General features: G+C 44.4%; 1 protein-coding gene across 1 annotated transcript; it reads left to right on the plus strand.

Moving 5' to 3' along the window:
• Positions 1 to 14,921: 14,921 nt before the first annotated feature.
• Rdh12 (retinol dehydrogenase 12) lies at positions 14,922 to 27,474 on the plus strand. Its single transcript, XM_028876123.2, has 7 exons — positions 14,922 to 15,171; positions 17,114 to 17,232; positions 17,672 to 17,827; positions 18,601 to 18,705; positions 19,543 to 19,752; positions 23,554 to 23,743; positions 26,731 to 27,474. Exons 1-7 carry the CDS (start codon positions 15,104 to 15,106, stop codon positions 26,831 to 26,833), a joined length of 951 nt encoding a protein of 316 aa, XP_028731956.1. The 5' UTR covers positions 14,922 to 15,103; the 3' UTR covers positions 26,834 to 27,474.
• The last annotated feature ends 227 nt before the right edge of the window (positions 27,475 to 27,701 follow it).

The following is a 27,701-nucleotide window of genomic DNA, read 5'->3' on the forward strand; positions in this document are numbered from 1 at the left end:
GAATTGCATCTTGGAGTGACCCTCTTTCTTCAACTGACGGAGCAACACAGAACACCCAACAGCACAATGTGCATGCCTGGTGCTCAAGGAGGTCAGAAGAGGGCACTGGGTCCCCTGGCACTGGAAAGTACTGACGGCTGTGAGCCACAGTGTGGGTGCTGGGAACTCAACCCTGGTCCCCTGCAAGAGCTCTTAGCCACTGAACCACGTCTTCAGCTCCAACTCGTTTCATTCTTTTTTGGGGTGGCTGATAACCATCTATGACTCCAGGTCCAGGAGATCCAATGCCCTCTTCTGGTCTCCTCAAGTACCAGGCACACACATGATACACAGACATGCATGAAGGCGAAACACCCATATGCATGAAATAAGAATTAAAAAGCAAAAACGTTGGTTAAACTGAGTATGGTGGTACACGTTTTTAATCTCAGCACTCAGAAAGCTGAGGCAGTTGGATATCTATGAGTTCCACGATAGCCTGACCTAAATAATGAGTTCCAGGACAACCAGGGCTACACAGAGAGAACTTATCTCAAACTCCCCATAGCAGTAATAATAATAACAATAATAGGATGGGTCAGTTCCTTAGAGATCCAGAGGAGAACCTGGAGGATTACTAAAGGAAGGAAACGGTGGTGAGTGGGACTGAAAAAGGCCAGAGAATTAGAGATGTATCAGGTTTAATCTGCAGAGAGAGAGAGAGAGAGAGAGAGAGAGAGAGAGAGAGAGAGAGAGAGAGAGAGAGAGATGGAGACCTGGCTTTTTTAAAGTTTCAGAAGGAAGTTTACAGACTCTATCAAGGTTGTTCACTATTTTGAATTAATATTCTGTCATTCTGGTCAGCTGGGGCTGAAGAAGCAGCCATGATTAACAAGAGACCAGACAAATGAATCTTTTTGCATTGCTGGGACAATGGTTAGCCGGAGCTCAGAAATTAGTGATGATTAAGAAGAGACCAGCATCACCGAGGTGAAATCTTCTGGGAAGTGTTTCTTGAGTCAGTACACAGAAGCCGTGTTCCCGAGGCGGCCAAGGTTGTTCCTTACACTGGCAGCCAAACTTGGCAGGATGAGAGGCACCCAGGTGGTGCTGGTTTTGAAGTCACGAAGAGGCCGTGGAGAACAGCTGAGGCTGGGAACTATGAGAGGCCGGCCCAGAGTAGCCACCAATGAAGGTGCAGCCCCAGGAGCAGCTCAGGGCCAGGATTGAAGGGGTCACGCAGAGAAGATGAGGCTTGGCACCATGAAGTGAGCCTAGAAGAGGCTGTTGGTCAAAGTGCAGCCCAGTTGCCGCAGAAGGCCTCGGCCTTTTGGAGATGCCAGGACCATGGGAGGACCACCAGGAACAGCAGCAGCAGCGGTGTGGAGCCATCTGAGCCTAGAAGACAAGCTGTGTGTGCTGCAGAGGGTGGAGGAGAAGTGACCCAAGGCCCTTGGAGGATCCCAGAAGATCGTAAGTGGAACCTAGACATTGGGCATTGCGTTATTTGCACTGTTTGAGTTTGGTTTTTGCTTTGTTCAGATTGTGACTGTGCCCTGGTTCTTCCCTCTTGAAGTAAGGAAATATTTAATTAATTAATTTATTTATTTTTGATTTACAGGAGCCCACGGTTGAGACTGAATTTTTATTAAGATCTGTTTTTATTTTATGTGTATGAATGTTTCACCTGTAAGTATGTCCATCTACCAAATTCGTGCGATGTTCACAGGGTGTGGGGGCACAGAGAAGAGGGTGTGGATCCCCTGGCACTGAAGTTATAAACGGTTGTGAGTCATTATGTGGGTACTGGGATTTGAACCCAGGTTCTCCAGAAGAGCAGCAACTATTCTTAACTACTGAGCCATCTCTCCAGCCCTGAGAAACTGAATTTTAAAGTGTTTGATTTTTAAAGACTGTGGGACTTTTAATGTTTGGAAAATGTTTTATGTTGTGATTTTGATGTTAATGTGTGATCTTGGGGGTGAACAAGAAATGATTGGTTATGGTTAAACAGTGATATGTTTGTGTGTCAAGTTGACAAGAGGTCAATTGTCCTGGCTAGTTTATGCCAACTTGATAAATCTGAAAGGAGGGAACCTTAATTGAGAAAAGTCCTCTCTAAGGTCCAGCTGTAAGGCATTTTCTTAATTGATGGGGGAGGGTCCAGTCCATGATGGATGGTGCCATCCCTGGGCTGGTGGTCATGGGTTCTATAAAAAAAAAAAAAAAAAAAAAAAAAAAAAGCAGGCTGAGCAAAGCCATGGGAGCAAGCCAGTAAGCAGCACCCCTCCATGGCCTCTGCATCAGCTCCTGCCTCCAGGATCCTATCCTGACTTCCTTCAATGATGAGCATTGCTGTGAAAGTGTAAGCCAAATAAACCCCTTCTTCTTCAAGTTGCTTGAGTCATGGTGTTTCGATGCAGCCATACAAACGCTAACTAAGACAGATGTTTCTAGAATGTGGCTACATCTGGATCAAAGGGTAATTTGAGCAGAGATATTTGCAAACCTATGCGTGTTGCTTTATTCACAATCGCTAAGGTTCTGAAGTGCTTAGGTGCCCAGGAACAGATGAATGGCTGAAGGAACTGTGGTTGTATTAGTTACTTTTTTTACTGCTGTGATAAGATGCCATGACCAAAGCAACTTACAGATGAAAGCGTTTTGTTAGGCTTACAGTTCCAGAGGGTTAAAGTCCATGATGTAGAGCAAAAGCATGGCAGCAGGATCATCTCAAACCACAGACAAGAGGCAGAGAGCACTCTGGGAACAGCATGAATCTTTTGAAACCTCAAAGCCCACCCCAGTGACACACCTCTTTCTATGAAGGCCACACCTCTTAATCCTTCCCAAACATTTCCACCAACTGGGTTCCAAGTATTCAAATATACGAGCCGATGGGGCCCATTCTCATTCAAACCACCACAGTAATAGACAGACACAATGGAACTTTATTCAACTATACAGAAGAATGAAATTACGGCATTTTCTAGAAAATGGATGAAACTAAAGACCATCATGTTAAGTGAAATGAGCCAGCCTCAGAAAAGCAAATATCTCATTTTTTTTTCACATGCATAATCTAGATTTAAATATAAATATGGCAATACATATATATGATATGACTATAAGGAAGACTATGAAAGGGAAGAAGAGGCCTAAAGGAGGGCAGAGAGAAGAACAAGACAGAGTCCTCCCCAATGAGGGTGGGAGAGAAAAATAAAATAGTACACATCTTCTCTCTTATGGAATCTGGATTTAACTCTCCTCCTATCTACCTATCTAAGTACCCTATCTATGTACTTATTTGTATATCTATCTATCTATCTATCTATCTATCTATCTATCTATCTTTCTACACACACACACCAAGAAAGCATTGGGGAGAGAGAAGCAAGCAGTGAGGTGGGAGGAGGGATAGGAGAGATAGCAGAAGGGCACATATTATAAAGGGTATGATAATATATGTGAAAATACTATAATGAACCCTATTACCTTGTTTGCTAATTTTAATAATTTGGAAGGGTGGTACAGGCAAAGGATGGCCACTAAGGTCAAAGGCACAGATAGAAACCCGGGAGAACATGATGGGCCTGGATTGCCAAGCTAGAGCTACACTTTTATGTTACATCAAGCAGTGAAGGGTTTAAACAAAAGAAATGAGGCACAGAGGTCATGTTCTGTTTTATTCCCCCAAAGAAATACAATGCTCAACTCATCCCCCCAAAGAAATACAATGCTCAGCTCACCCCCTACAACACTCAACACACCCATTTCTCCCTCCCAGACTTCTGAGTGCCAGACCGATGTTTCCCACAACCCAACAGCCCCTTTATCTGGATAGCCTGGTCCTCTCCATGAGTTCCTTAGGTTGGGTGACTGGGACCATCCTTCTGTGTATCTACAGAGAGCCTGAAGGGTGTGCTGTTCAAGAGTATCTTTCGCTTTGGATAAGTAGGGATCTGGTAAATCACCCCTCAGCAACTGCAATCCAACATCACATTCATTAATCCATACTGGTTAAGTGTTCAACTGATATTTGGAAAGAAATGAACAAGCTTATGGCCTAGGTGACAAACTGGCTTCCAGATAGAACTGATTAATAAATTACCACCATTCTCTTTCAAGTTTACATGTAGGCATGGATTCAAGGGTAGCAAGATGTCATTAGTAAGGGATCTTTGTTTTATTGCTTAAGGTATTTATTTTGCAAATGTGAGCTGAGTAATAGTTCTCTAGGGCAGTTTTGTCAAACCATTGTTCCATGGTTGGGTAACACTCCACCCACACTTAGGAATTAAATAAAATTTACTTCACAATGGTTATGATTAAGAGTCCAGGAGGGCTTCACAGGCTGATTCTTCTGTGCCCTATGGAGTTGACTGTGACGGCTCCATGGGGTACAATTGATTTGTGGGTAGGTCTGGGGAAATTCAAGAAGGTATCTGGATTAATTTAAGCTATAAGCACAGTTAGCAAGAAGCCTGCCACGGCCATACAGTTTGCAAGCAATATAAGTCTCTGTGTTTACTTGGTTGGGTCTGAGCGGCTGTGGGACTGGCGGGTGACAGAGATTTGTCCTGACTGTGGGCAAGGCAGAAAAACTAAAGCTACAGGTATCCCTCAAATGTCTCAAGTTTTGGCAGGAATAACCAGAAGCTGAGCTGGGTGGGGCTGGGCTACCCTCTCTTTGTAGTCTCAGGACCGCTCTATGGTCCTCCTAGAATGCTGGTTGATCATCATCTCCTCCCCCTCCTCTTCCTCCTCCTCTTCCCCTTCTTCCTCCTCTTTCTCCTCCTATCTATTTTCTTCTCTTATTTTTGGAATTTTATTTGTTAGTTACAAACTCCTTTTCATAGGATAGTTATAAAGAAATAGGAAGCTGGTTAAGTCCATACATAATAGAATACAATTTTAGCTATGCATGCAGATCTTGTTCGTTGGATTTCTAATAAGATGACTTTGAGTTCAGGAGTGATCGTCAAGAGACAGGAAGACCCCTGAGTCTGAACATAGAAAGCTGCATGATGCCACTTCTGTGTGGTCTGTTTTACAAGAAATTGGCATGGAGGTTGCCTGGTCTTTTGAGATTCAAAGGAAGGGGACACAGAGAGATTTACCTCCCCGTAGCCAAGAAGACTGAGCGCAGCTGTGTTTAGTCTCACAGGTGTGACTCTAGTGAAATTAGCCTTTTGATCCTCTGTGAAACAACTGCGATTGTTCTCATACTAAACGTGCCTGAAGACATTTAAGCCTGGTTACTTATGTTTTTATTGTTATATGTGTGTGTAAAGGTCAAAGGACAACTTTTTTGTTTGTTTGTTTGTTTGTTTTTTGTTTTTGTTTTCAAGACAGGGTTTCTTTGTGTAACAGCTTTGGTTGTCCTGGAACCCGGCTTTGTAGACCAGGCTGGCCTTGATAGACCAGGCTGGCCTTGAACTCACAGAGTTCCACTTGCCTTGGCCTCCGGAGTGCTGGGATGAAAGGCATGCACCACCACTGCCCGGCTTAGAGGACAACTTTTATGGGTTCTCTTCTACTTTTCTGTGGGTGCTTGGGTTGTCAGGCTTCTATGACAAGAGCTTTAACTACTGAGCCATCCCACCACCTAAATGGTTCCGTTTTTTTATTATTAAAGATTCATTTTATCTTTTATTTATGTGTATGTATCTGTGTCTGTGTGTCCTGTATGCCACTTGTGTGTGTTTGTGGAGGCCAGAAAAGGGTGTCAGATCCCCTGGAGCTGGAGTTGTAAGTGGCTGAGAGCTGCCATACAGTGTGGGTGTTGGGAACTTCAGTTGAATAGCTTAGAAGAACAGGAAGTGCTCTTACCTGCTGAGCTATCCCTCCAGGCCCCCTAAAGTTTTTTTGTTTTTGTTTTTAATCAGTGAATTATGTTTTTGCTTGTTATATAGTTATACAAAAAAATGCATCTTTTTTTCTTTTCTTTTCTTTTTTTTTAAATGATGTAATCTCACTATGCTGCCTAAGATGGTTTCCAAAGCCTGAGCCCAAGTGATCCTCACTGCAGCCTCTTGAATACTGTGCTGAATTCATCCTTTTAAAAAGTAAACTTTGGGGGCTGGTGAGATGATAATTCGGTGGTTAGGGGTGCTTGCAGAGGACCAGGGTTGGGTTTCCAGTCCCTGCATGGTGGCTCACAATCATCCCTAACTCCAGGTCCAGGAGATCCAGCACCTTCTTCAGTCCGATGCAAGTAGCAGACAAGCATGTTGTGAGGTACCCACCAGAGAAGACCACTCAGACACAGATTCAAGCCAATAGTAAGTTTTTATTAATTGGCTGGAAACTACACTGGGTTATGGTGATATTTTATTTGTACTGAAATGTGATTTTAATTTTATGTTAATAAATAAAGTTGCCATGGGGTCAGAGCTATTAGAGCCATAGCAAGTGCGTGGTGGTTAGAAGAGCTAGGTAGATTTCTGTGTGTTCAGGGATACAGCCAGTATTGGAGACATACGCCTTTAAGACCTGGAGGGTGGTACTTACAGGCAGTGATGAGGCAGCCATGTGGTTGGGTTTACAACCAATGAGAAGGTAGAACAGAAAGACTATTTAAACACAGACAAACAGGAAGTAGCTCTCTCGCGGGGAAGTTAGGAGCACTGCAGGAGGTAAGATTTTATCTCTGAGCTCTGACGTCTCGACTTTCTCTTTTACATTGGCTCTGTGTTTCTTATTTTAATAAGACGATTGGTTACATCTACACTGGGTGTTCAGGATCCCAGTATAGCTCAGAACCTTTCTCACATGAGTGTTTAAACACACACACACACACACACACACACACACACACACACACACACACACACTCACACACACTCACACAACCCCACATCCTGGGTTGACACAACTAAGTTAGCAGGAGCAGTTAGCCAGAAGCAGAACTACAGAACCAAAAGGCAAAGTTAGTACATTTATGGACTTTTCCAGAACCATGGACTTGGATGGGTTAGGTCTTTGTTCTCCTTTTGGTAAGGTGTTGCCGCCTACATGCTGGGTTCCACAGGAGGCCTGAATTGCTAATTCCTGTTGTGCTAAGGTCTGTGAACCGCATATAGGCATGTGGTACACATTCATACCTGCAGGCAAAACACTCATACACAGAAAATAAAAATAAATAAATTTATCTTAAAGTACAATTTAGAGATGGGGAGATGGCTCAGATTTTGTGGTGGACATCTCTAATCCCAGCATTGAGAGGTGGTAGGGTGATAACAGAATCAGTGGGGAACTTGGGGACTAGGTAGCCTGGAGTATGCAGTGCCGCCTCAACCAGGGCAGAAGGAGAGAACCACCTTTGACAGTCGCCTCCAAACACTAATCAGTTTCTGCCTCTATGGATTTACCTATTTAGGACACATCGTATAAATGAAATCCTACAGCATGTGGCCCTTTAAATCTGGCCTTTTTCATTTAGCATAATCTTTGAAAGTTTTATTTTTAATATTTTTAATTATGTGTATGTGTGCATGCCTGTGTGGGGGCATGCCAGAGGCATTGGATCCTCCTGAAGCTGGAGTTATGGGCTGTTGTGAGCACTTGATGTAGGTGCTGGAGACCAAACTTAGGCCCTCTGCAAGAGCAGTATGTACTCTTAACCACCCACTAGGCATGTTTCCAGCCCCCCAGCAGAAGGTTTTGTTTTTGTTTTTTTAAAGATGGATGATTTTCTAGCGTGTATTAATATTTAATTCCTTTTTTATGGCTGAGAAACATTTCACTATGTAAATATTTTGTTCAGCCACTCATCAATTAATGCAGTTTGGTTTTTCTGCTACCTTTTTGATTATCATACATAATGCTGTTGTAAACATTTGTGTGCAGTTTCTGGGGGGACATGTTTCTATCATCTTAACTATATACCCAGGAGTGGAAGTGCTGGGTCATCTCTTATTTCTTATATTCTTGGTTTTGAGTCTAGCCTTGATGGCTGAGCTATCTCTCCAGCCCGCATCTCTTATTTCTATGCTCAATTACTTTACAGGGAAGCTATTTCATTATATATTTTCACTTGCAAGTATGAAGGTTTAAATTTCTCTGCATCCCTGCAAACACTTGCCATTGTGTATTTGATTTTAACCTTTCTTGTGGGTTAGTTTCCCCTGATGATTGAAGAGGCAGAAGGCCTTTTCATATACTTACTGGTCATTTTGGTCTTTGGGGACATTTTCTGGGAGAAAAGTTCGTTCTTATCCATCACCTGTCAGATTGCAAAGCATAGTGGTTATAAAGCAACACAGACTTTGCCTTGTTACAATTTCTTTGTGGAAAAGCAGTTGAAAGCTAGAAAGCAGCTTCTCTAAGGGGTGCAAGCAGCCTTACTATCTGAGCAACAGCCCATTTGGCCAAGGGAGGGCAGCCTGGTATACAGAGCGAGTTCTAGGATAGTCAGGGTGATAGAGAAACCCTGCCTTGAAAAACAAACAAACAAACAAACAAACAAAAGCAAAGTAATGGGGGAGTTTCCAAGCTGGTTAAGGCATATGATGGTAAGATTAGTGGAACTAAGGGAAGGGTGTTCAGAAATGCTCTGTATGATTTTCCCCCTAGTATTTCTGTAGTATTTCTAAGTAAGATGTTTTACAAAACTAATTTGATCAGCCATGATGCAGGAAAGGCTGAATATATGTTTTCAGTCTCTCTGTAGAAAATTCTGTCTATATAATACTTATTATTAGATGCACTCATCAAAGCACACAGCAAAGGATGAGAAAAAGAACCTCAGAGGAGCACTGGCTTGCTCCCTGGCTCGCTCAGCTTGCTTTTTCATACCTCCAGGACCACCTGCCCAGAGGTGACAGTACACACAGTGGGCTAGGTCTTCCCACATCAACTGTCAATTATGAGAGTGCTCCACAGACTTGCTTGAGCCCAGTCTGATGAAGGCCATACCAGACAGTTTTATGTCAACTTGACACAGGCTGCAGTTGTCAGGGAGCCGTGAACTTCAAGGAAGAAAATGCCTCCCTAAGATTGGGCTGTGGGCAAGCCTGCAGGGCATTTTCTTAATTAATGATTGATGGGGGAGGGTCCAGCCCATGGTGGGTGGTGCTGTCTCTGGGTTGGCAGTCCTGGGTTCTATAAGAAAGCAGGCTGAGCAAGCCATGGGGAGCAAGCCAGTAAGCAGCACTCCTCCATGGCCTCTGCATCAGCTCCTGCCTCCAGGTTCCTGCCTGTTCAAGTTCCCGCCCTGACTTCCTTCAGTGAACCCTTTCCTCCCTAACTTGCTTTTTGGTCATGGTGTTTCATCTCAGCAATAGAAGTCTTAACTAAAACAGAGGCATTTCCTCAAGATTGATGCTCCATCTTTCCAGATGACTCTAGCTTGTGCAAGTGGACATAAAAGCAACCTGCACAGCATTCTTGATCTTGATTTTCTCTTTTTTTCCCCTCTCCTCTCCTTTCCTCCTTTCTCCTATCTCTTTTTCTTCTTCTTTTTTTTTTTTTTTTTTTTTTTTTTTTTTTTTTTTTTTTTTTTTTTTTTTGGTTTTGAGACAAGGTCTTGCTATGTAGTCTAGGTGGAACTGGAACTCAGTTTTCCTCTCCCAGCATTCCATGTGTGGGATTCCAGGTGTGCCAGGTGCTTGTGAGTATTCTCCATATTATTCCTTAGATTCTTTGGTTTGCCCCACGTGAAAAATGCATTGTTTTAAAACAAGCAATGAGGCATGGTGCCTAAGGACTTTGCTCATATCTGTGGACACGCAAGTTGGCAGAAGTTTTGGACAGCCTTGCCCCCTCCACCTCTGAGCCACTCACCATAGTTTCTTTCTTTTCCTTCCTTCCTCCCTTTCTCCCCCCATTTCTGTAGTCCTAGGGATCAAACTTAGGGCCTGTGCATGCCAAGCAAGGCTTCTGCCAGCTGAGCTAACCCCCAGCTCCTCAGTACCATCTTTTTCACTTTATTTTTTTTATTTTTTATTTTATTTTATTTTGGTTTTTTGAGACAGGGTTTCTCTATGTAGCTTTGCGCCTTTCCTAGACCTCACTTTGGAGACCAGGTTGGCCTCGAACTCACAGAGATCCGCCTGCCTCTGCCTCCCGAGTGCTGGGATTAAAGGGTGGTGCCACCACGGCCCGGCCTTTTTCACTTTATATCCCATTGCAATCCCTGGTGCCCAGTTGTCTGTTTTCTACTTATCCTCTGTAGGAGAGGCTTCACCATTTACTTCTCTGCAATCTATTGTGGTGGTTTAAAAAAAAAAAAAAGTCCCCAAAGGGAGTGGCACTATTAGGAGGTGTGGCCTTGTTGGAGTAGGTGTGGTCTTATGGGGGGGGAGTGTGTCACTGTGGAGGCAGGCTTTGAGGACTCATATATGCTCAAGATACAGCCCAGTGTCTCAGACCATTTTCTGTTGCCTGCGAGATATAAGACACTTGGCTGCTTCTCCAGCACCACGTCTGCCTGCACACCACCACGTTACACCATGAGGATAATGAAATGAACCTCTGAACTGTAAGCCAGCCACTACAATGAAATGTTTTCCTTTATACGAGTTGCCGTGGTCATGGTGTCTCTTCACAGCAATAGAAACCCTAACTAAGATACCCATGCTGTCCAGAGTGGCTTTGAATTCCCCCTTCAGCCAGTAACTGAGGCTGCAGGCATGAGCCACAATCCCTGGCTTGCCATCTGCTGCTGTTGGAACCGAATTCTTATAGGACTCACAAAATTGTGTGAACCTAAAAACTTTTTTACTTTGAAAAAATAGTCAATATCAGGACTGGAGAGATACCTCAGCAGTTAAGAGAGCTTACTGCAGAGGACCGAGGTTCAGTTCCCAGCTCCAATATGATGCTCACGGCAATCTGTAACTTTAATTCTAGGGGGATCTGATGTCCTCTTCTGGCCTCCTTGGGCACTAGGCATGCACATGGTACACATACATACATGCAGACAAAACACTTATACACACGAAATAAATATAAATCTTTTAAAAAGATGTCAGGCGCATATTACAAATCTTTAAAAAACCAACAGTTGCTCCAAATATCACAAAATCTGAAAAATCTTATTACATTTGTGTTAAGCAGATTAAGTGCAAAGTAAATTGAAGGCATCAATTTACTCCAAAAACTTCTGCATGTATATCACAAACTATAGCTCAATGACTTTAGTTTTTTATTTTAAAATTTACATATGGTGAAACATAAAAGTTTTAAATGTGCCGGGCGGTGGTGGCGCACGCCTTTAATCCCAGCACTCGGGAGGCAGAGCCAGGCGGATCTCTGTGAGTTCGAGGCCAGCCTGGACTACCAAGTGAGTTCCAGGAAAGGCGCAAAGCTACACAGAGAAACCCTGTCTCGAAAAACCAAAAAAAAAAAAAAAAAAAAAAAAAAAAAAAAGTTTTAAATGTATGTTTTCTATTTTGACCAATGCATAGATCCATTGTGGGTCCCAGGGATTGAACTTGGGTCATCAAGCTTGGCGCCAGGTGCCTTTACCCAGTGAGCCATCTCATTGGCCACTCTAAAGTCCAACCCAAGCCTCTACCAAGGCAGAACATTCCTATCATCCAAGAAGGTCATTCATGAGAGGTATGGCTTTAACTTTAAAAAAAATTACATTTATTCATTCATTTATATTCTGTATGTATTTTGTGTATGTGACTATATGGTACAGAAAGCATGTGGAAGTTAGAGGACAATTTTAGGTAGTTGATTCTCTCTTTCCATCATTTGAGTCCTAAAGACTGAGTTCAGGTCATCAGGATTGGTAGCAAGTATTTTTACCTGATCAGCCATCTCATTAGCTGGAGAGATGTGTTTTTGGCCTGTTCATATGCACAGATACCAGATATTGTAGGTTAATGAAATGACCAGTGGTAGACAGAATTAAAGTGTGAGGAATAAAGTTTGGAAGGTCAAAATGATTAGTAGATGATCAGCATCCTGGGCCCTGAGAGAAACCAGTCATTTGTGGCAGACTGTAAGCAGATTAGCTTGGCTTGACCTGAGTAAAATGCACAGGATCTAAGTGAAGCTTTGTTGTGCTCTGATTGCTTCAATAACACACATACCAGAGCTGGACTGTAACTCAGTGGTAGAGAATGGAGTTAGCATAGGTGAAGCTCTGTGTTCATTCTCCAGCATCAGGACCAAAACCTTATACAGGATTCTCCCATAGATCCTACCTCCCGAAGGACAGTGTTTCCCAGCAGAAGTGACTGTGGCCCACAGTGGACAGTTGACAATGTCTGGTTGTTGCAGGAGTAGTGCATAGGCATTTTACTGAATGGAGTCCAGGGATCCTGCTAAACACTATCTGCTGTATAGAACAGTTCTTCACCATTTTACAACCCAAAATGGTATTAGTATCTGCCGTAGGTTAAAGGTAGAGGTTGCCGTCTATACAGGAATGGCAATGGCAGTTAGCGCTCACAGCGAACTTTTTTTTTTTTTTTTTGAGAAAAAAAGGTGATGTGTTATTTTACCTTTTAAGATCAAGAAGAGAGTCTGGTGAGATGGTCCAATGGTTAAGAGCATGTACTGCTAGGCAGAAGACCCTAGCTTAACTCCTAGCACCCACACTGGGTGGCTCACAACCACGTATAAATTCCTGTTTCAGAGAGATTTGTAGCCTACCTTTGTGGACACCTGCGTTCATGGGCATGTACCTTCTCCCATACACGTAATTTAAAATAAAATTTAAAAAATATCGAGGAAGAGGAACAATAACTCATTATTGAATAAAATAGATACAAGCAGGCGTGGTGATACACACCTTTAATCCCAGCGCTTGGGAAGCAGAGGCAGGAAGAACTCTGTGAGTTTGAGATCAGCCCAGTCTACAGAGTAGACCAGTGCCAGGCCAGCCAGGGCTATATGGTAAGACCTTAACTCAAACCAAACACCCCCACTCCCAGGCAAAAAAAAAAAAAAAAAAAAAACAAAGCCAAAAAACACACTTCCATTTTGGTTTAATTTTGGGTAGGGATGCAGGCAGAGGCAGCAGACTGCTCATGCCTAGAAATGGGCATGTTATTGTACAAAAGGTATTTTAGGGAAACTTGGGGGCAGTACTAGACTTCCATTTTTTCTCATCTGGATTCCTGGACCAGTAATTTGAGGATGAAGACAGGAAGAGAGGAGGAATGGAAGAGGAGGAGGAAGAGGTATTTACAGTTTCCCCGCTTGCTCTGATTCTGCAGCCTCGGTTCTTATGGAATATTGAGGACAGTGATGACATCAGCTACAGCTCATTTGTCAAGTGACTCCACTTGACAAATTCCCAGCAAACGTCAAATCAGAGAGCCGCTTCCCAGCTCTGTTTCACGGAGCATGACCTTGGCAGGCCAGACTGCTGTGTCATCCTAGGAGTCTGGCTAACCTGTGAATCGCCTGAGGTGAGCGAGGCACAGTGTCCTTACGGAGGCTTGCAAGTGATTATCCCTCCCATTTTGGATAAACAGTAAACTGAGGAGCAGAGAGCCTTGGTGACTTAACCTAGAACCATAGCACTTGTGGGACGGTGACCTGGGATTTGAGCCAGGAAGCCTAGCTCGAAAGTTCTTGAACACCATACCCTTCCCTTGACAGTCATTGGGTGTGTCAACGTCGTTGAAGTGCAACATAAAGCATGCACACAAAACGCTGAAGTCACAAGTGTCTGACTCAATGAATTTTCACAGCGGGCACACCTCTGTACTAGTGCACAGATCAAAGGATGGAACACTAGCAGCCCCACAGGACCTTCAGCCACCTCCTCTTCATCCTATCTCTTCAATTTATTTATTTATTTATTTATTTATTTATTTATTTATTTATTTATTTATTTATTTATTTATTTATTTATTTTTTGGTTTTTCGAGACAGGGTTTCTCTGTGTAGCTTTGCGCCTTTTCCTGGAACTCACTTGGTAGCCCAGGCTGGCCTCGAACTCACAGAGATCCACCTGGCTCTGCCTCCCAAGTGCTGGGATTAAAGGCGTGCGCCACCACCTCCCGGCTCAATTTATTTATTTTTAACTTTTGCTTATATAATTGTATACGTATGAGAGTGCAGGAATGCAAATGCCATGGCGCACGTGTGTGCGTGTGTGCGTGTGTGCGTGCGTGCGTGCGTGCGTGCGTGCGTGTGTGTGTGTGTGTGTGTGTGTGTGTGTGTGTAGAGGGCGTGGGATAACTCCTGGGAATCGGCTTGTGGGACCCAGGAACCAAACTCCGGTCATCAAGTCTGCTTGTTTTTGCTGAAACCTACTGATCCATTTTCCCTGGTCTATTTGTTTATTTTGGGCTTTGTACATGCATATGGAAATCCCAGGACAATTTTTCTGGAGTCAGCTCTCTCGTTGTGCCTTCTCTTTGAGGCAAGGTATCTCTTGATTCTGCTACACTTTCAGTTCCTCCGGGATCCCTGGCCCCTGAGCTTCAAGCGTCCGTTTTATGTCAGTATTACTGTGATTACAGATGGAAGCCACCTCTTCTGGCCTGAGTCACCACATCTGGCTTCTATATGTGTTTAGGGGATTGAACTCAGGTCAACAGGCTTGCTTGGAAAGTGCCCTCCCCGGCCCCCAAGCCTCCTCCCTGACCCTCACTCTTCTATGTTAAATCACACATATTTCAAGCATCATTAGGTCTTGGGTTTTTGGTTTGTTTGTCTGCATGCTTGCTTATTTTAGTTTAGTTTTTTTGACACAGGGTGTCTTGTTATATTGTTTAGGCTGGTCTTGAATTTGTAGGCTGAAGTGATCATCCTGCTTCGCCCTGCCAAATAACTTGGATTGTAAGAGCGTGTCACTGTGTGTGGCTTTTTATGAAGTCTTCTGATAAAGTTTAACATACTCTATCTTGAAGATACAATGGTTAGGGGAACTCCCAGTTTCGCCAAATTCTCTCTACTGGTAAAAGGTGAAGCTCTAATCTTCCCTTAAGCCCCACCCCTCCGGAACTACATCTCCCAGGAGGCTGTGCTCTGACGGCTCTCCGATTTAAGTCGGATTCTGGGCTCCGTTTAAACCAGCCTGTTGCAGAGTGCCCTGGAGTGAGAGGAGCCAAGAGCCAGCAGGAGCTGCCAGGAGTTGCAGCCAGAGGAGGCTCCCGAGGCCAGGTTGAGGGCGGAATCTGGAGCAGCAGCAACCAAGGAGGTTGACACGATGCTGGTTATCTTGGGACTGCTCACGTCTTTCCTCTCCATCTTGTACTTGACAGCTCCGTCCATCAGGTATGTCTTAATCCAGCCACTCAACACCACTTTGCAAAGCCCTGCAGTGGTAGCTGGCTGCGACTGCTAAAGGAGAGATGAGTGCAGCAAGCAGGAAAGGAGAGGTCATGGAAGCCGCAGTGGAAAATGAGGAGGAAGCACCTGGGAGGGTGGAGGTGGGGCTGATTTGAATGCTGATGCTAAGGGAAGGCTGAGGGGATGGCTGTCCGGAATCTTTCCTTTGATCCCTTTAAGTTTCTCTGACACTTTCCCTTTCTTTTCTGACCCCAGGTAAGATGGGGTGTCACTGTGGAGGGACTCATTGTCGAGTAGCAGGCACTTTGGGAAGGAAACAAACTCCTTTCCCATGATACTTCTCTCAATAAATGTTTTGGAAATGGCCCTTGCACTGGGGATTTCTGGAGGTACCAAAGAAAGAGCTATTCCAAGTGGAGAATTAAAAGTTTGCCTGTGATTAAGAAGGTTAGATAGCCTGGTCTACAGAGCGAGATCCAGGACAGGCACCAAAACTACACAGAGAAACGCTGTCCTCCCTCCCCCCTCCCCAAAAGAAGGTTAGATAGGAGCCAGGAGGTGGTGGCACACACCTTAATCCCAGCACTGGGGAGGCAGAAGCCGGTGGATCTCTGTGAGTTCGAGGCCAGCCTGGTCTATAGAGGGAGTTCCAGGACAGTGAGGGCTGAATAGAGATAGCGTGTCTTGAACCCCCATCCCCACCCCACCCACAAAAAGAGGTTAGATAGACATATTAGGGACAGAGTGTCAGTGCCATCCTTGATCCTGGCCACTTTTAGAAATGACTTGAACATCTTTGGGCTTCAGTTTTCTTCTTTGTGGTGTAGAAATAATACTGAAATGGCTGGGGAGAATAACATAAATTACATATGGAAAGATAGTATGTATGGACAGTATCTAGCTCGGGAAAGACATTGAGTATAGAGACGGTCTACCCTGGGGTAGACAGCGAATGTAGAAAGTATCTGGCCTGGGATAGATTATTGTGTAGAAAGTCAAGCCTGGGATAAACAGTGAGTGTAGAAAGTGTCTAGCCTGGGATAGATATTAAGTGTAGAAAGTCTAGCCTGGGGTGGATAGTGAGTGTAAGAAATTTCTAGCCTAGAAATGACAGTGTATAGAAAGTGTCTAGCTCAGTGTCTGTCAGCCAATGATGTTCGGGAAGTGTTATAGCCTCTCTGGTCCTGTTTCCAACAAGAAAGTTTTCTCTGTCTGCCAGTTGCCTGAATAAAATCCTTAACACAGTGGCAGAAAGTCTCTCAAGGTGCTCTACTCTCTAAAACTGAAGAGACAGTTGAGGGGTGATACTTACATGTGTCAGCCCAGATGCTGTCCACCAGTTCTTATGGTGACTATTGGAGCCCCAGGGCTCAGGGCTATTGATTCCACTAGTGTTCATCACCCATGTGTTTCCAATGTGGATCAGAGGAGGAAGCTGACCTATGGGAATCCAGAGATTAGACTGATATCTTTGTTACCTGACAAGGAATGCCTCCATTGGCTCTGGCTCAGGAGCCCTTTCTCTGCTTGTTCAGGTGACTATTTTCTGTTTCTGGACACATGAACCTTTCTATGACTATGAGCTGGTCACTACCTTGCCCAATCATAGTAGCCCATGCAAATTAACTTCTTTTTCTGTTTTGTTTTATTTTTCAAGACAGATTTTCTTTGCATGGCCTTGGCTGTACCGGAACTAGCTCTGTAGACCAGGCTGGCCTGGAACTCACAGAAATTCACCTGCCTCTGCCTCCCAAGTGTGGAATTAAAGGCGTGCGCCACCACTGCATGGCTCAAACTAACTTAAGATGACAAAAATTTTATGACTCCAATTTAAAGCCCTCCATCTTTGGAATTATGTGGCCTCACTTTAGGCATCTCAGCATGAGATTGGGAAAATGGTGTCTGATTTTCCTCCTTTTGGTGACAGGAAGTTCTTTGCTGGTGGAGTTTGTACAACAACTGTGCAGATTCCTGGGAAGGTAGTGGTCATCACAGGTGCCAACACTGGCATTGGCAAGGAGACAGCCAGAGAGCTTGCTCGAAGAGGTGAGTCCTTCCCCTTCAGTCTCCTCAGGGCCACACCTCCTGCCTACGTCACCGGGGTCCTGCCTGAATTCCCTTGTCTTCCTTCCTGGGCTCAGAGGCCCTGATGGGAATTCAAGGAAACTGGAATCCAAGTCCAATGTGACACTAATTCACTCTGGCTTTCAGCATTGCTCCCTTCCTGTACCTTCCTTACTTCAAGGAGTGAGGAGAATGATGTCTCTGTATAATGTTGGTCAAGTCAGTTATTCGAAGGTAGATACTAAGCGGAATTAAACATTAGGGTGTAAAATGAGAGTTCTCAGCTCTACCATGAAAATCTGGAAGTGGCAGTATGGCCGTTCAGCTACCATAGGGAAAGCTGTGAGTATGCTCTACCCAAGAGCTGCAAAGCTCACTTCCTGTACCTCTGCACACATTGCCCTTTCTACTTTGGCCCCAGGAGCACGAGTATACATTGCCTGTCGAGATGTACTGAAGGGAGAGTCTGCTGCTAGTGAAATTCGAGCAGATACCAAGAACTCCCAGGTGCTGGTTAGGAAACTGGACCTATCAGACACCAAATCCATCCGAGCCTTTGCTGAAGGCTTCCTGGCAGGTAAGGTTCCAGTGAGTAGCTGGGAAAACAGGAAACTAAGTGTAGGGATGGCTGCCCCACCCAGGACCATCTATGGCCCTTGCATCATACCCATGATCCCACTGGACAGGTTCAGCCACATGAACCAGCAGGACAGGGAATTGGCAAAGGGATGGCAGGGGGACAAGCTGGGCAGGATCTTTATCAACATTTTGCTCCACATAGGGAATCTTGGAGGTTTCGTCTCCATGTCTGAGCTTGTACCTTGGCATGAGGCGTGGTCCTGCTGCTGCTCTCTTCTTTCATCCAGAAAATCAACCTTCTGTGGCTACAGGCACTAGATGAGTCTGTGCCATTGTCAAAATGTTCCCATGTTTTGGGAAATTACCAGCATCTACCAAGGACTACAGGTCCTTGAGGGACAAGGTCTAGGTGTGCCTTGTTTTACCATGTCTTCATTGTCCCAGGGCCCATCAGTGTGGGCCTTGTCCAGAGTTGGTGGTTAGTACACATTGGCCATATACATGAACAAATGGTGTCCAGGAAGATGTCAGCAAGCAAAACCAGAAACCCAATGACAATGGTGATTCCTATCACACAGATGGGTCCAAATGGGGAATAGCTATTGACCTCTGAGGCAACATCTTATCTTAGAAGACAGGAGAAAGATGAGTGATAATCTTGCATAGCAAAGAATGTTCACAGATGAAAGCTGGGGGGGGGGACTCAAGACAGTGACGGGTGGCTAGAAGATGCATCACTAGCCACAGGACCTCTTTGACTGTACTCAACAGAGGAAAAGAAGCTCCATATTCTGATCAACAATGCAGGAGTGATGTTATATCCATATTCTAAGACAGCAGATGGCTTTGAGATGCACTTGGGAGTCAACCACCTGGGTGAGTATCCTTGGGTGGCTAAAACGTGAGTTATAATCCACCTTGTCCTCTATAGCAAGATGCCCCTGTACCAGTGCTCAGGGTCTCCACTGATCCTCCTAGAGCCTCCTAGAGCCTCCTAGAGTCTCCTAGACTCCTCATAGGATACCTCTACACAAGACACATTGCTTGTTTGCACTTCTCTGAGCAAAAATGTGACTCTGTGTTTCTATTTAGAAGCGCCTTCCCCGCCCCCCCCCCCCATCTCAGAAGATCCTAGGGAGAAAAATGTCATCCTTGGATGAGGCACTGGCAATGCAGGGCTTGCTAGGCAGGGCCAACCTGTGGGTATGCAGGAATCCGGATTTGGCAGGGGGAAGGAACATCCACATGAGAACCAAAGCAAGCCTTGGGCTGGTATGCAGGGGTGAGTGAACCTCGGGAAATTGACATACAAGATAGATTGGTGTTTGGAGTTCAAGATTAAGGTTTTAGTCAGAGAAACATGTGGCATATTCTTGGGTCCTAGGCAAATGTTACTTTCCCTGACCATTATAGCTTTCTTTCTGTATGAGTATATGAGTTATACAGAGAAATCGGAGGCTAGCAGATGGGTATATAAACAATAGGTACAAAAATATAGATTAAATATCGTTATTACAGTCTAGCTTTGGCCCTTGCTTTGGAGAATCGGCTAACTGAAGAGTCAGTGACCCTTTAGCATGGAGTAACTCATGCTATCAGACTTGACTCACCCTCAGAAGACAGTGAGCTAATACGGAAGTCCTGTCTTCAGTTCTCATACCCTGAGCCTAGAGCCATCATACCCCTGAGTCTTTCTTTTGGATTTCTTCGTAGGCCACTTTCTTCTTACATACCTGCTTTTGGGGCGATTGAAGGAGTCTGCTCCCTCACGGGTGGTAAACCTATCCTCAGTGGCCCACCTTGGTGGCAAGATCCGTTTCCACGACCTCCACGGCGAGAAGCGTTACTGCAGCGGTTTTGCCTACTGCCACAGCAAGCTGGCCAATGTGCTTTTCACTCGAGAGCTGGCCAAGCGGCTCCAAGGTACGTGCGGAGGGATAATAAAGCATTTGATTATTTAAATAGTAAGAAACAGGATCCTCGGCCCAGCTTGAAGGTTCATAGAAACTTCTGTAACCAGGCTGTTGAACATACACATTTTAGTTGTATTCTGTATGGTTCAGAGAATGATAGCCATGTTTGCTATCTATGATGGCTGTGTTTTTTGTTTTGAATGGGTGAGTTTATTAAATGTGTAGCAAGCAAAAATAAAAGGATAAATAGTGGGAACAGATAGAAGCAGCGGATGGGTACTAAAACATCAGATTGGGCACTAACAACATCTAGCAGAGACAACTGGAGTCGCCCAGTTGAGAGAGCAAATAAAAGGTAAGGTCGTTGCATCAGAGGCTTACAAACATCTACTGGAAATTCACTGAGGAAGTCCCCGTTGTGGCAGTCAGCTGGAGTTCCGATGGAGAATACTGGATAGAGCATAAAATTGCTTCCAAGTAAAAGAACAAATAGCTTCAGATAAACATAACATTATCAAAGCAGGCACCTACACCCGCCAGCAGAAGCCAACTATTGAAACTGAAGCAGGCAGCTGGAATTCCCTGTTGAGCTTTTCCCCATGGATAAGCTTCCTGCAGCTGAACTTCCGACTCCCTGTTCCTACTCCAGGCATTTTAATGTTGTAGGATAGACAATAGTAACCTGGGCTGGAAACAGTTTGCTGTCTAGCTGTCCTCAGGAACACATTTTTTAACGCTCTTAGCCGCTTGCCATTTTTCCCTCTTCCCATTAGAGAGCCAGGGGCCAGCCCGACCTAGAAAAGGAAAAGGGGGGTTGGAAGACGTTTGACATAAATATGCTTGAGGCTGAAGGGGAGGCAACCCTGATTCCAGAGCTGGCTTCTCAGGGAGCTCAAACAGAACATAAAAATTTACCGGTACAACCGTACATTACAAGAAGGAACTTGGTGTGCCTCGGAGAATGAGGTTCTTCACAGACGGAGCCACTGTCCCATAGGAAGCACTGTCATAAGGAGGTGTTGGAACTCTGTAAAGCTGCCTCATATTTGTTGCCTTTTTGCCTCTTATTATTTCATTCTGTTGTTACAAACAACCCTTTGTAACAGTCAGGGTGGGTATTATTACTCCTATTTCATAGGTCAGAACTGAAGTCCTTGGAAAAGGCTAGCTCAACTTTACATGACAAATGGAGTCGTCAGACTGTGCCTCAGGGATTACTTCCGGAGTTCGTAAAGGAGTCAGAAATGGAACGCCGGCTCTCTGCTCTAAGCCCAGAGCTCTTCCTCCTGTGTGCCTCTCACTAAGTTCTGCCAAGCTCCACAGGGGTCTGTGCCTTCCGTCAGGGAGTTAGGGCTGGATTTCAGGGTCCTGGGTCCGAGTCCTTGCCCTTGTACATACTAAGCTTGTGTATATGTAGACACATTCCTTTAACTTCCCTGACTCTCCTCAGCTATAAAATGAGGCCTTAATCCTTAATAATTCTGCTCTTGCCTGGGGTCTAGATATTCTGTGAGCATCTCTGACATCTCTGAGTCTAGGGGACTATTGGCTATTGTGTATAATTCAGAATTGGAGAAGAATGATCTGTATCAGAATGCCAAAGCAGAAGAATAAGATAATCATGGCAATAAATAGAAATAATAGAGAGTTTTGTATGCCAGTCACTGCATAAGTCCCAAAACATTCTTTTGAGATAAGCATTAATATTTTCCTCTATCTACAGACAAAGAGAAAGGCACAGCTGTATTGAGGAATTTGTTCAAGTACCATTCCTCGCTGAGACAGTCCTCATGCAAGAATCTAGCAATGGGATTAATACTCTTTACTCCCTGTGGGGCATCAGAGCTTGGTCTGCAGCCTACTAAATATGACCTTGGGCAGTTTATTTAGTTTCTCTGTGTCTCTGTTTCCTTAGCGGTACATGGGCATTTTAATATTACCTTCTGCACAAGCCTCTTTTAAGAACTGAGACATGACTGGCCTCTGTCCCCTGCTCTCCAAATCCCCCTGCCTTTGAGTAGTTGAGTAAGAAGGGCTGTCCCAAAAAAAGAGAGTGGAAAGGATGGCACAGAATCGCCTGACCTTGGCGTGACACCTGTGCTGGGTAGAGCTGGTGTGAGAGGAAGCGACAGCCTCTCATCATCAGACCTTTGGAGACATATTGAGGCAGTGGGGAGCCAAGCACAGACGAGCCGTTGAAAGGGATTAATAAGGCACGTAGTGACTTGGCCCATAACCCTCCCCCACAGTGTCCTGCAGGTCACTTGAGGACGATGCTTCTTTGACAAGGCACAATTATGAAACCTGATGACAGTCCGTACCAAATCAGCATTGTCTTTTGACAATTTATTTTCCCATAGGGCTACCCTTCTCCACCAGCCAAGGTTGCATTCACAACCAGATTTATCATTCGAATATTAACAGTAATGGCATCATTTGTCTCAATATTCTGAGGTCACAGCACTCTCCTGCTTGAATTATTTCCTAAGTGACCGTATCCGTTTTGTCCACTGCTAAGTGATCCAAACTCGCATGCCCCCCTTGTGCCAGAGATTGCATAAATCTATGAAACAGAGAGGGCTACAGATGAGAGCACATCCGTGGAACAGACTCCGGAAGGATGCCATGCAGTGTTGTTGCCTTGAACTCAGAAGAACCTGCATTGTAGCTGGAATGGAGTCTACACTGCTGTTCCTGTGTTGATTTTTTTTTTTTTTCTTTACCCAGCTGCTCCCCTGTCAGACCTCACCTTTATTTTCTTTTCTCCCGGCTTTGGACAATAACTACTTTCTAAAAGAGTTACAAGTTGTCCAAGATTGATGAGGCCTTTTTAATAGAACATATGCATTATGTGGCCAATATCTTCACTTTGACTTGGTTGTGAGAGATACTCTGCTGTCACATCAAAGGAGGGAACAAGAGTCTACCTTCGTCTGTCCTTGTTTAAGGCATTCACTGTTGAAGATATACTTTACGTTCATGACTGATATGGCTGGCGAACCATATTGAATTTATAGCACCGTCAGAAGCGGAAATGTGATATAAGTTACATGCGTCAGTGAAGGAGTGGCCTACTCTTCACAGAGTAGAAACTGAAAATCAAAACACCCTTTGCATTCCAAATTAGAATCTCAAAACTTTTGTAGTTTTCAGTTGCCAGGAGACTTGGAGTTATTACTTAGCCCGTCTTCCAGCATACAGTTTAATATCTCACTGAATAGCTGATGCAAGTCACTGGTGGCTGCTTGATCCAGTGGTAACTCTGCTAGTAACTGATTTATTTTCCTTCAGGTAGTTGTTGTGTAAACCAAAAGACTAAAAAGAAAGGGAACAGCACAGGGAAAGGGCACAGTGCAGCCCTTGCACAAAAAAAGTATTGAAAATGAGCTGGTGCCGGAGTCATGTTGGGGGCTGCTTAATGTCCCATAATTCCCATAAACACTCCTCCACCCACACCTCATAAATGTGCTTGCCCAACTAGCCTCTACCCCACACCTTCTAAACAGATTGTTGTCCCAAAGCTCCTCCCATGGAAACAGCAAAGATACTGCTATTAATGATTAATACCACTATTTCCCACGTTTTTATTAGTAGTGTGTAAGCCCCCATATAAGATAACATTGAAATAGGACTCTTCTTTTGGAGCACAGAAAGCTGAGAAGGCTGTGTTGAACTCTTCTCGAAGAGATCAATTCATGAGTACTGGGCAGAGAGAGTTTTGAACCCTGGAGGGTTTCCCAAGTCCCTTCTCATTTGGGTGTTTTGCGGCAGGGTGTGTGTCCTTGGTCTTACTGTGTTCTCTTTGTCCTAGGGACGGGGGTCACCGCCTATGTGGTACACCCAGGGATCGTCATGTCTGAGATCGTCAGGCACTCCTACCTGATGTGCTTGTTGTGGAGGCTTTTCTCGCCCTTCTTCAAGTCCACCCGGCAGGGAGCTCAGACCAGCCTGCACTGCGCCCTGGCGGAAGGCCTGGAGCCCCTGAGCGGCAAGTACTTCAGGTACGGGTTAGCAGTGCAGGGGGGGGGGGTCCACTACCTGTGTGTCCGCAAATCACAGCACCCCGGAGCTTTGCCCTGGTCAGACCCTTTGTGCCTGATGATGGAGTCCAGGCTTGGGTCGGGCCTGCAAACAGATTGTTATAAGTTTCCCAAAGAAACTTAGGTTAGAAAGAATTGCTTTTGTGATACTGTTTTATTCCAGAATGCCGTGTTCCTATGAGCACCGTTGTTTTCTGAAATCCGCTGACGGCTTTCCCTCTTGGTTATGCTATATAACAAGAGTGTTAGCGGGCCCTCTGGATTCTTTTCCTTTAGAGACCAGCTGATGGGACATTTGAATTCTTTGAAATCACTTTGGCATACAGTGCTGGGGGTGGGGGAGGTCACGTCCGCTCACTGTGAACCCTCACTTTAGCCTTGTCAGAGTTGGCCTTGCCTGTTGCTGTGTAGGGATGGAAATTTGAGTACCACATGTCAACACAACTCCAGAGCTTTCAAATAAGAAGTCCAAGATCAAGGCTCCTTCCTTTTCCATGACTGGCCCAGTCTGTTCTACTGTCTGTTGCTAAGCAACGTACCATGTATGAAGTGGCGTGCCAGGAGTACCTTTAGTGTCGTAGGGAATGGGTGAATGGCTGAAGCCATGTGGCTTGAGCTCTTGGAATGTGTTTGGCCCCCATCTAAGCATGTATTAGTTCATACAGTCATCTCAGCTGGCCTCAAACTCAGGAGTTCCACCTGCCTCTGCCTCCAGAGTGCTGGGATTAGAGTGCCACCATGGCCAGATCTTGATCTAGTTTAGAGGCAGTTTTTCACTATGAAGTCCAATCTGGCCTCAAATTTATGATTCTTTGGTCTCAGTCTTTGAGAGTGCTGGAATTACAGTTATGTCCCAGCATACCTAGCTTCTTTTTCTCTTTTAAATGGGACCATTAAAAAAATCTGAATTATATATGTGGCTCATAATTTTGGTTTGCATCTTTTTTTGTTTGTTTGTTTGTTTTTTGGGGGACAAAGTCTCTCTATGTAGTCCTGGTTGTCCTGGAACTCACTATGTAGACCAGGCTGACTTTAACTCACAAAGCTCACCTCTGCTTCCTGAGTGCTGGGATTAAAGGTGTGTACCACCATGCCTAGCATACATCCTGTTTTTTGTTTTGTTTTGTTTTTTCTCAAGATGGGGTTTTTCTGTGTAGCTTTGGTGCCTTTCCTGGAACTCACTCTGTAGACCAGGCTGGCCTCGAACTCACAGAGATCCACCTGGCTCTGCCTCCCGAGTGCTGGGATTAAAGGCGTGCACCACCACCGCCTGGTTTATACATCCTATTTTTATTGAACAAATTTATCCCACAATCTGAGTGTTTACATTACTGTCTTATGAATGTGACAGATATTATGTAGTCATTTAATAGGATCTCAGATAATATTTAATTAATAAGGGATTTTTCATAATACAATATGAGGACACGAACAGGCCAAAAACCTAGACTATAAAATGGTAGGGGCTGGAGACATGACCCAGCAGCTAGGAGTTCTTACTGCTCTTGCAGAGGACCCCAGGTCCAGTTCTCAGTACTGAGTGTCTCACACTGCCTGTAACTTCAGCTCCAGGGGTCTGATAGCCTCTTCTTGCCTCCACAGGCATTCACTCATATGCACAAGCTCTCACACAGACACACACAGATACATGTAGTGAAAAATAAAATCTTTAAAAAAACCATATCAACTTTTGTTACAAATACATAGTAAATATTTTAGAAAGACCAGTTAGTGGGTAGTAATGCTACTTCTAAGAGTTGAGGAAGAGACAGACAGGATGTGAAAGAGAATTGTCACTTCTTATTCTAGCTGTTTCCTTATTATTTAAAATGTTCTGGAGGGTCATACATATATTTGCTATCTATATCATTAAAACGCATTTTAACAACAAAAAAGACTTCTTCCCCAAACCAAATACAACATGATCCCACTTTTGTATAAAAGTAAAAATACATATACATTTATGTGTATCTATATATAAACAAGAAGGTTGGAAAAGAATAAGGCCAGTCAAATGATAAGCTCTTCCTTTTTATCAGAATTGTGTTTTCCAAACATCATATAAAAGTATCATAATTATAAAAGGTAGAACTCCAGTGGGGAGTCTGTCTCTTATCCCTCCCATCCTTGATCCCTCTGCTCACTCTAAAACAGGGCAGTGCTTAAGTCTCACTGGGCACAAGTGACTCGGGATGGAATTCAGAGTTTCTCTAAATTTAGTAAGAAAGTCAATGTAGTGTTATCTGTGACTTTGCCACCACAGGGTGACAGGTATTTTCATACCACATTGAATTATTGAAGATATTTCATAATGCGTCTTTTGCTCAAAAATTACTTTGAAATAGTTGGGTATCAGTTCTGGTATTACATCTTGTTGTAGGCCATATTAACAAAAAGCCTATGTATTACTATTTCAAAGTTTAAGTATACATGTATAAGTGAATACATATTTATATTTTGTTGTTGTTGTTTTTAAATCTTTAAATTTGCATGTTTCTGTGTGAGTGTATATGCGTGTGGATGAGGGTGCCCAGGGGCATCAGAGGGGATATTGGATCCTCTGGAACTGGAGTTTCAGGTGGTGGTGAGCAGTTTGACACGGTGCTGGGAACCGGACCTGGGTCCTCTGGAAGAGCAGCACACATTCTTAGCTACCCACTCATCTCTCCAGCCCCTGTATTTTGTTTTTTCAAGACAGGGCCTAATTGTAGCCCAGGATAAGTCACTCTGTAGTCAAGGATGACTCCGATCTTCCTGCCTCTGCTTCCCACGGGCTAGGATTAGTTAGGCTGCACCACTACACTTGACCCTGAAGTACTTAGGAATTCATTTCAATGCAGTTTCCTTAAGTCCAGTGCACATAGTTTATGTAATTAGAACTCTATTCTGAGAAATGTGTTCCAGGATTGTCAGTTTTCATTCTAATGTTCGCTCTCTATGCCCACCAGTGACTGCAAGAGGACCTGGGTGTCCCCAAGGGCCCGGAATAAGAAAACAGCTGAGCGCCTATGGAATGTCAGTTGTGAGCTTCTAGGAATCCAGTGGGAATAGTAGGCCGGAAGAACATGGCCTTTTTTAGGCTCAATCCATGCCGTGATGAAAGGGGACAAAAAAGAAGGCCAGCCCAAAAGGATTATCCTCCTGGCCTGCTGCGGCTGTGACTCCTGCCTAATCAGAATCTTCCAGAACACTTTATACACAAGACCTTTTTGTGAGGCAGGGTCATAGTACAGAATGATATTCACACCGACAGACCATTCTCCTCAAAGACGTAGAGAATCCACAACTCTCTGGGTCAAGAGGTCTATGTAGATGCCAGGCTGGACATGGGGGTGGCAGAGGAACCTAGAAAATCAGGTCAGTTTCCTCACCAGCACCCTAAACACTAGCCTACATGCTCACAGGAGCACCAGCATTGCACATTTCTATGAACTATAGCTTCAAACTCTAGATTGGCCTCTCTTCTCTTTGAAATGAAACACGTCACAATCCTGAAGTCTGGACCAACGCGCGAAGAAATGGCTCACTTTGACCAAACTTCATTTCTTCCTTTGAGCATCCTGGAGCCATTGCATGAAGCTGGGCCTTCCTGTTTTCCACCATGTATATTTTCCCTCCCCATCCTAGCCCCCCACCGCAAACCATTCTCTTTACCTCAATTTTTAGAGAAATAAAGATTTGTGTTCATCTCATTGCCTCATTTATTTTCTCAGGGAGAAATGGAAGAAAAGGAATCAGCCTGTTAGTCTAGTGAGGCATATGTCATCTTCCTGAGCCACTCACCCATCCATCCAGAACTTTCTGAGAACACTGCGTCTGGGTACAGAGTAAGATGGGCAAGCGAGGCGTTCACTCATGTTTCTTTCAATGCCAGTATTTTATTATGAGAAGTGAGAGGTGTGGCTTAAAATACAGAGCC

The sequence above is a fragment of the Peromyscus leucopus genome, chromosome 14 (genome assembly GCF_004664715.2).
Source record: "Peromyscus leucopus breed LL Stock chromosome 14, UCI_PerLeu_2.1, whole genome shotgun sequence".
Taxonomy (NCBI): domain Eukaryota; kingdom Metazoa; phylum Chordata; class Mammalia; order Rodentia; family Cricetidae; genus Peromyscus; species Peromyscus leucopus.

Bases quoted from the DNA above. Each gene is read 5' to 3' on its own strand.
- Rdh12 (XM_028876123.2), top strand. From the start codon at position 15,104: ATGCTGGTTATCTTGGGACTGCTCACGTCTTTCCTCTCCATCTTGTAC. The intron at 17,233-17,671 runs GTGAGTCCTTCC...CTTTGGCCCCAG, and splicing joins CAGAGAGCTTGCTCGAAGAG to GAGCACGAGTATACATTGCC. The intron at 17,828-18,600 runs GTAAGGTTCCAG...TGTACTCAACAG, and splicing joins TGCTGAAGGCTTCCTGGCAG to AGGAAAAGAAGCTCCATATT.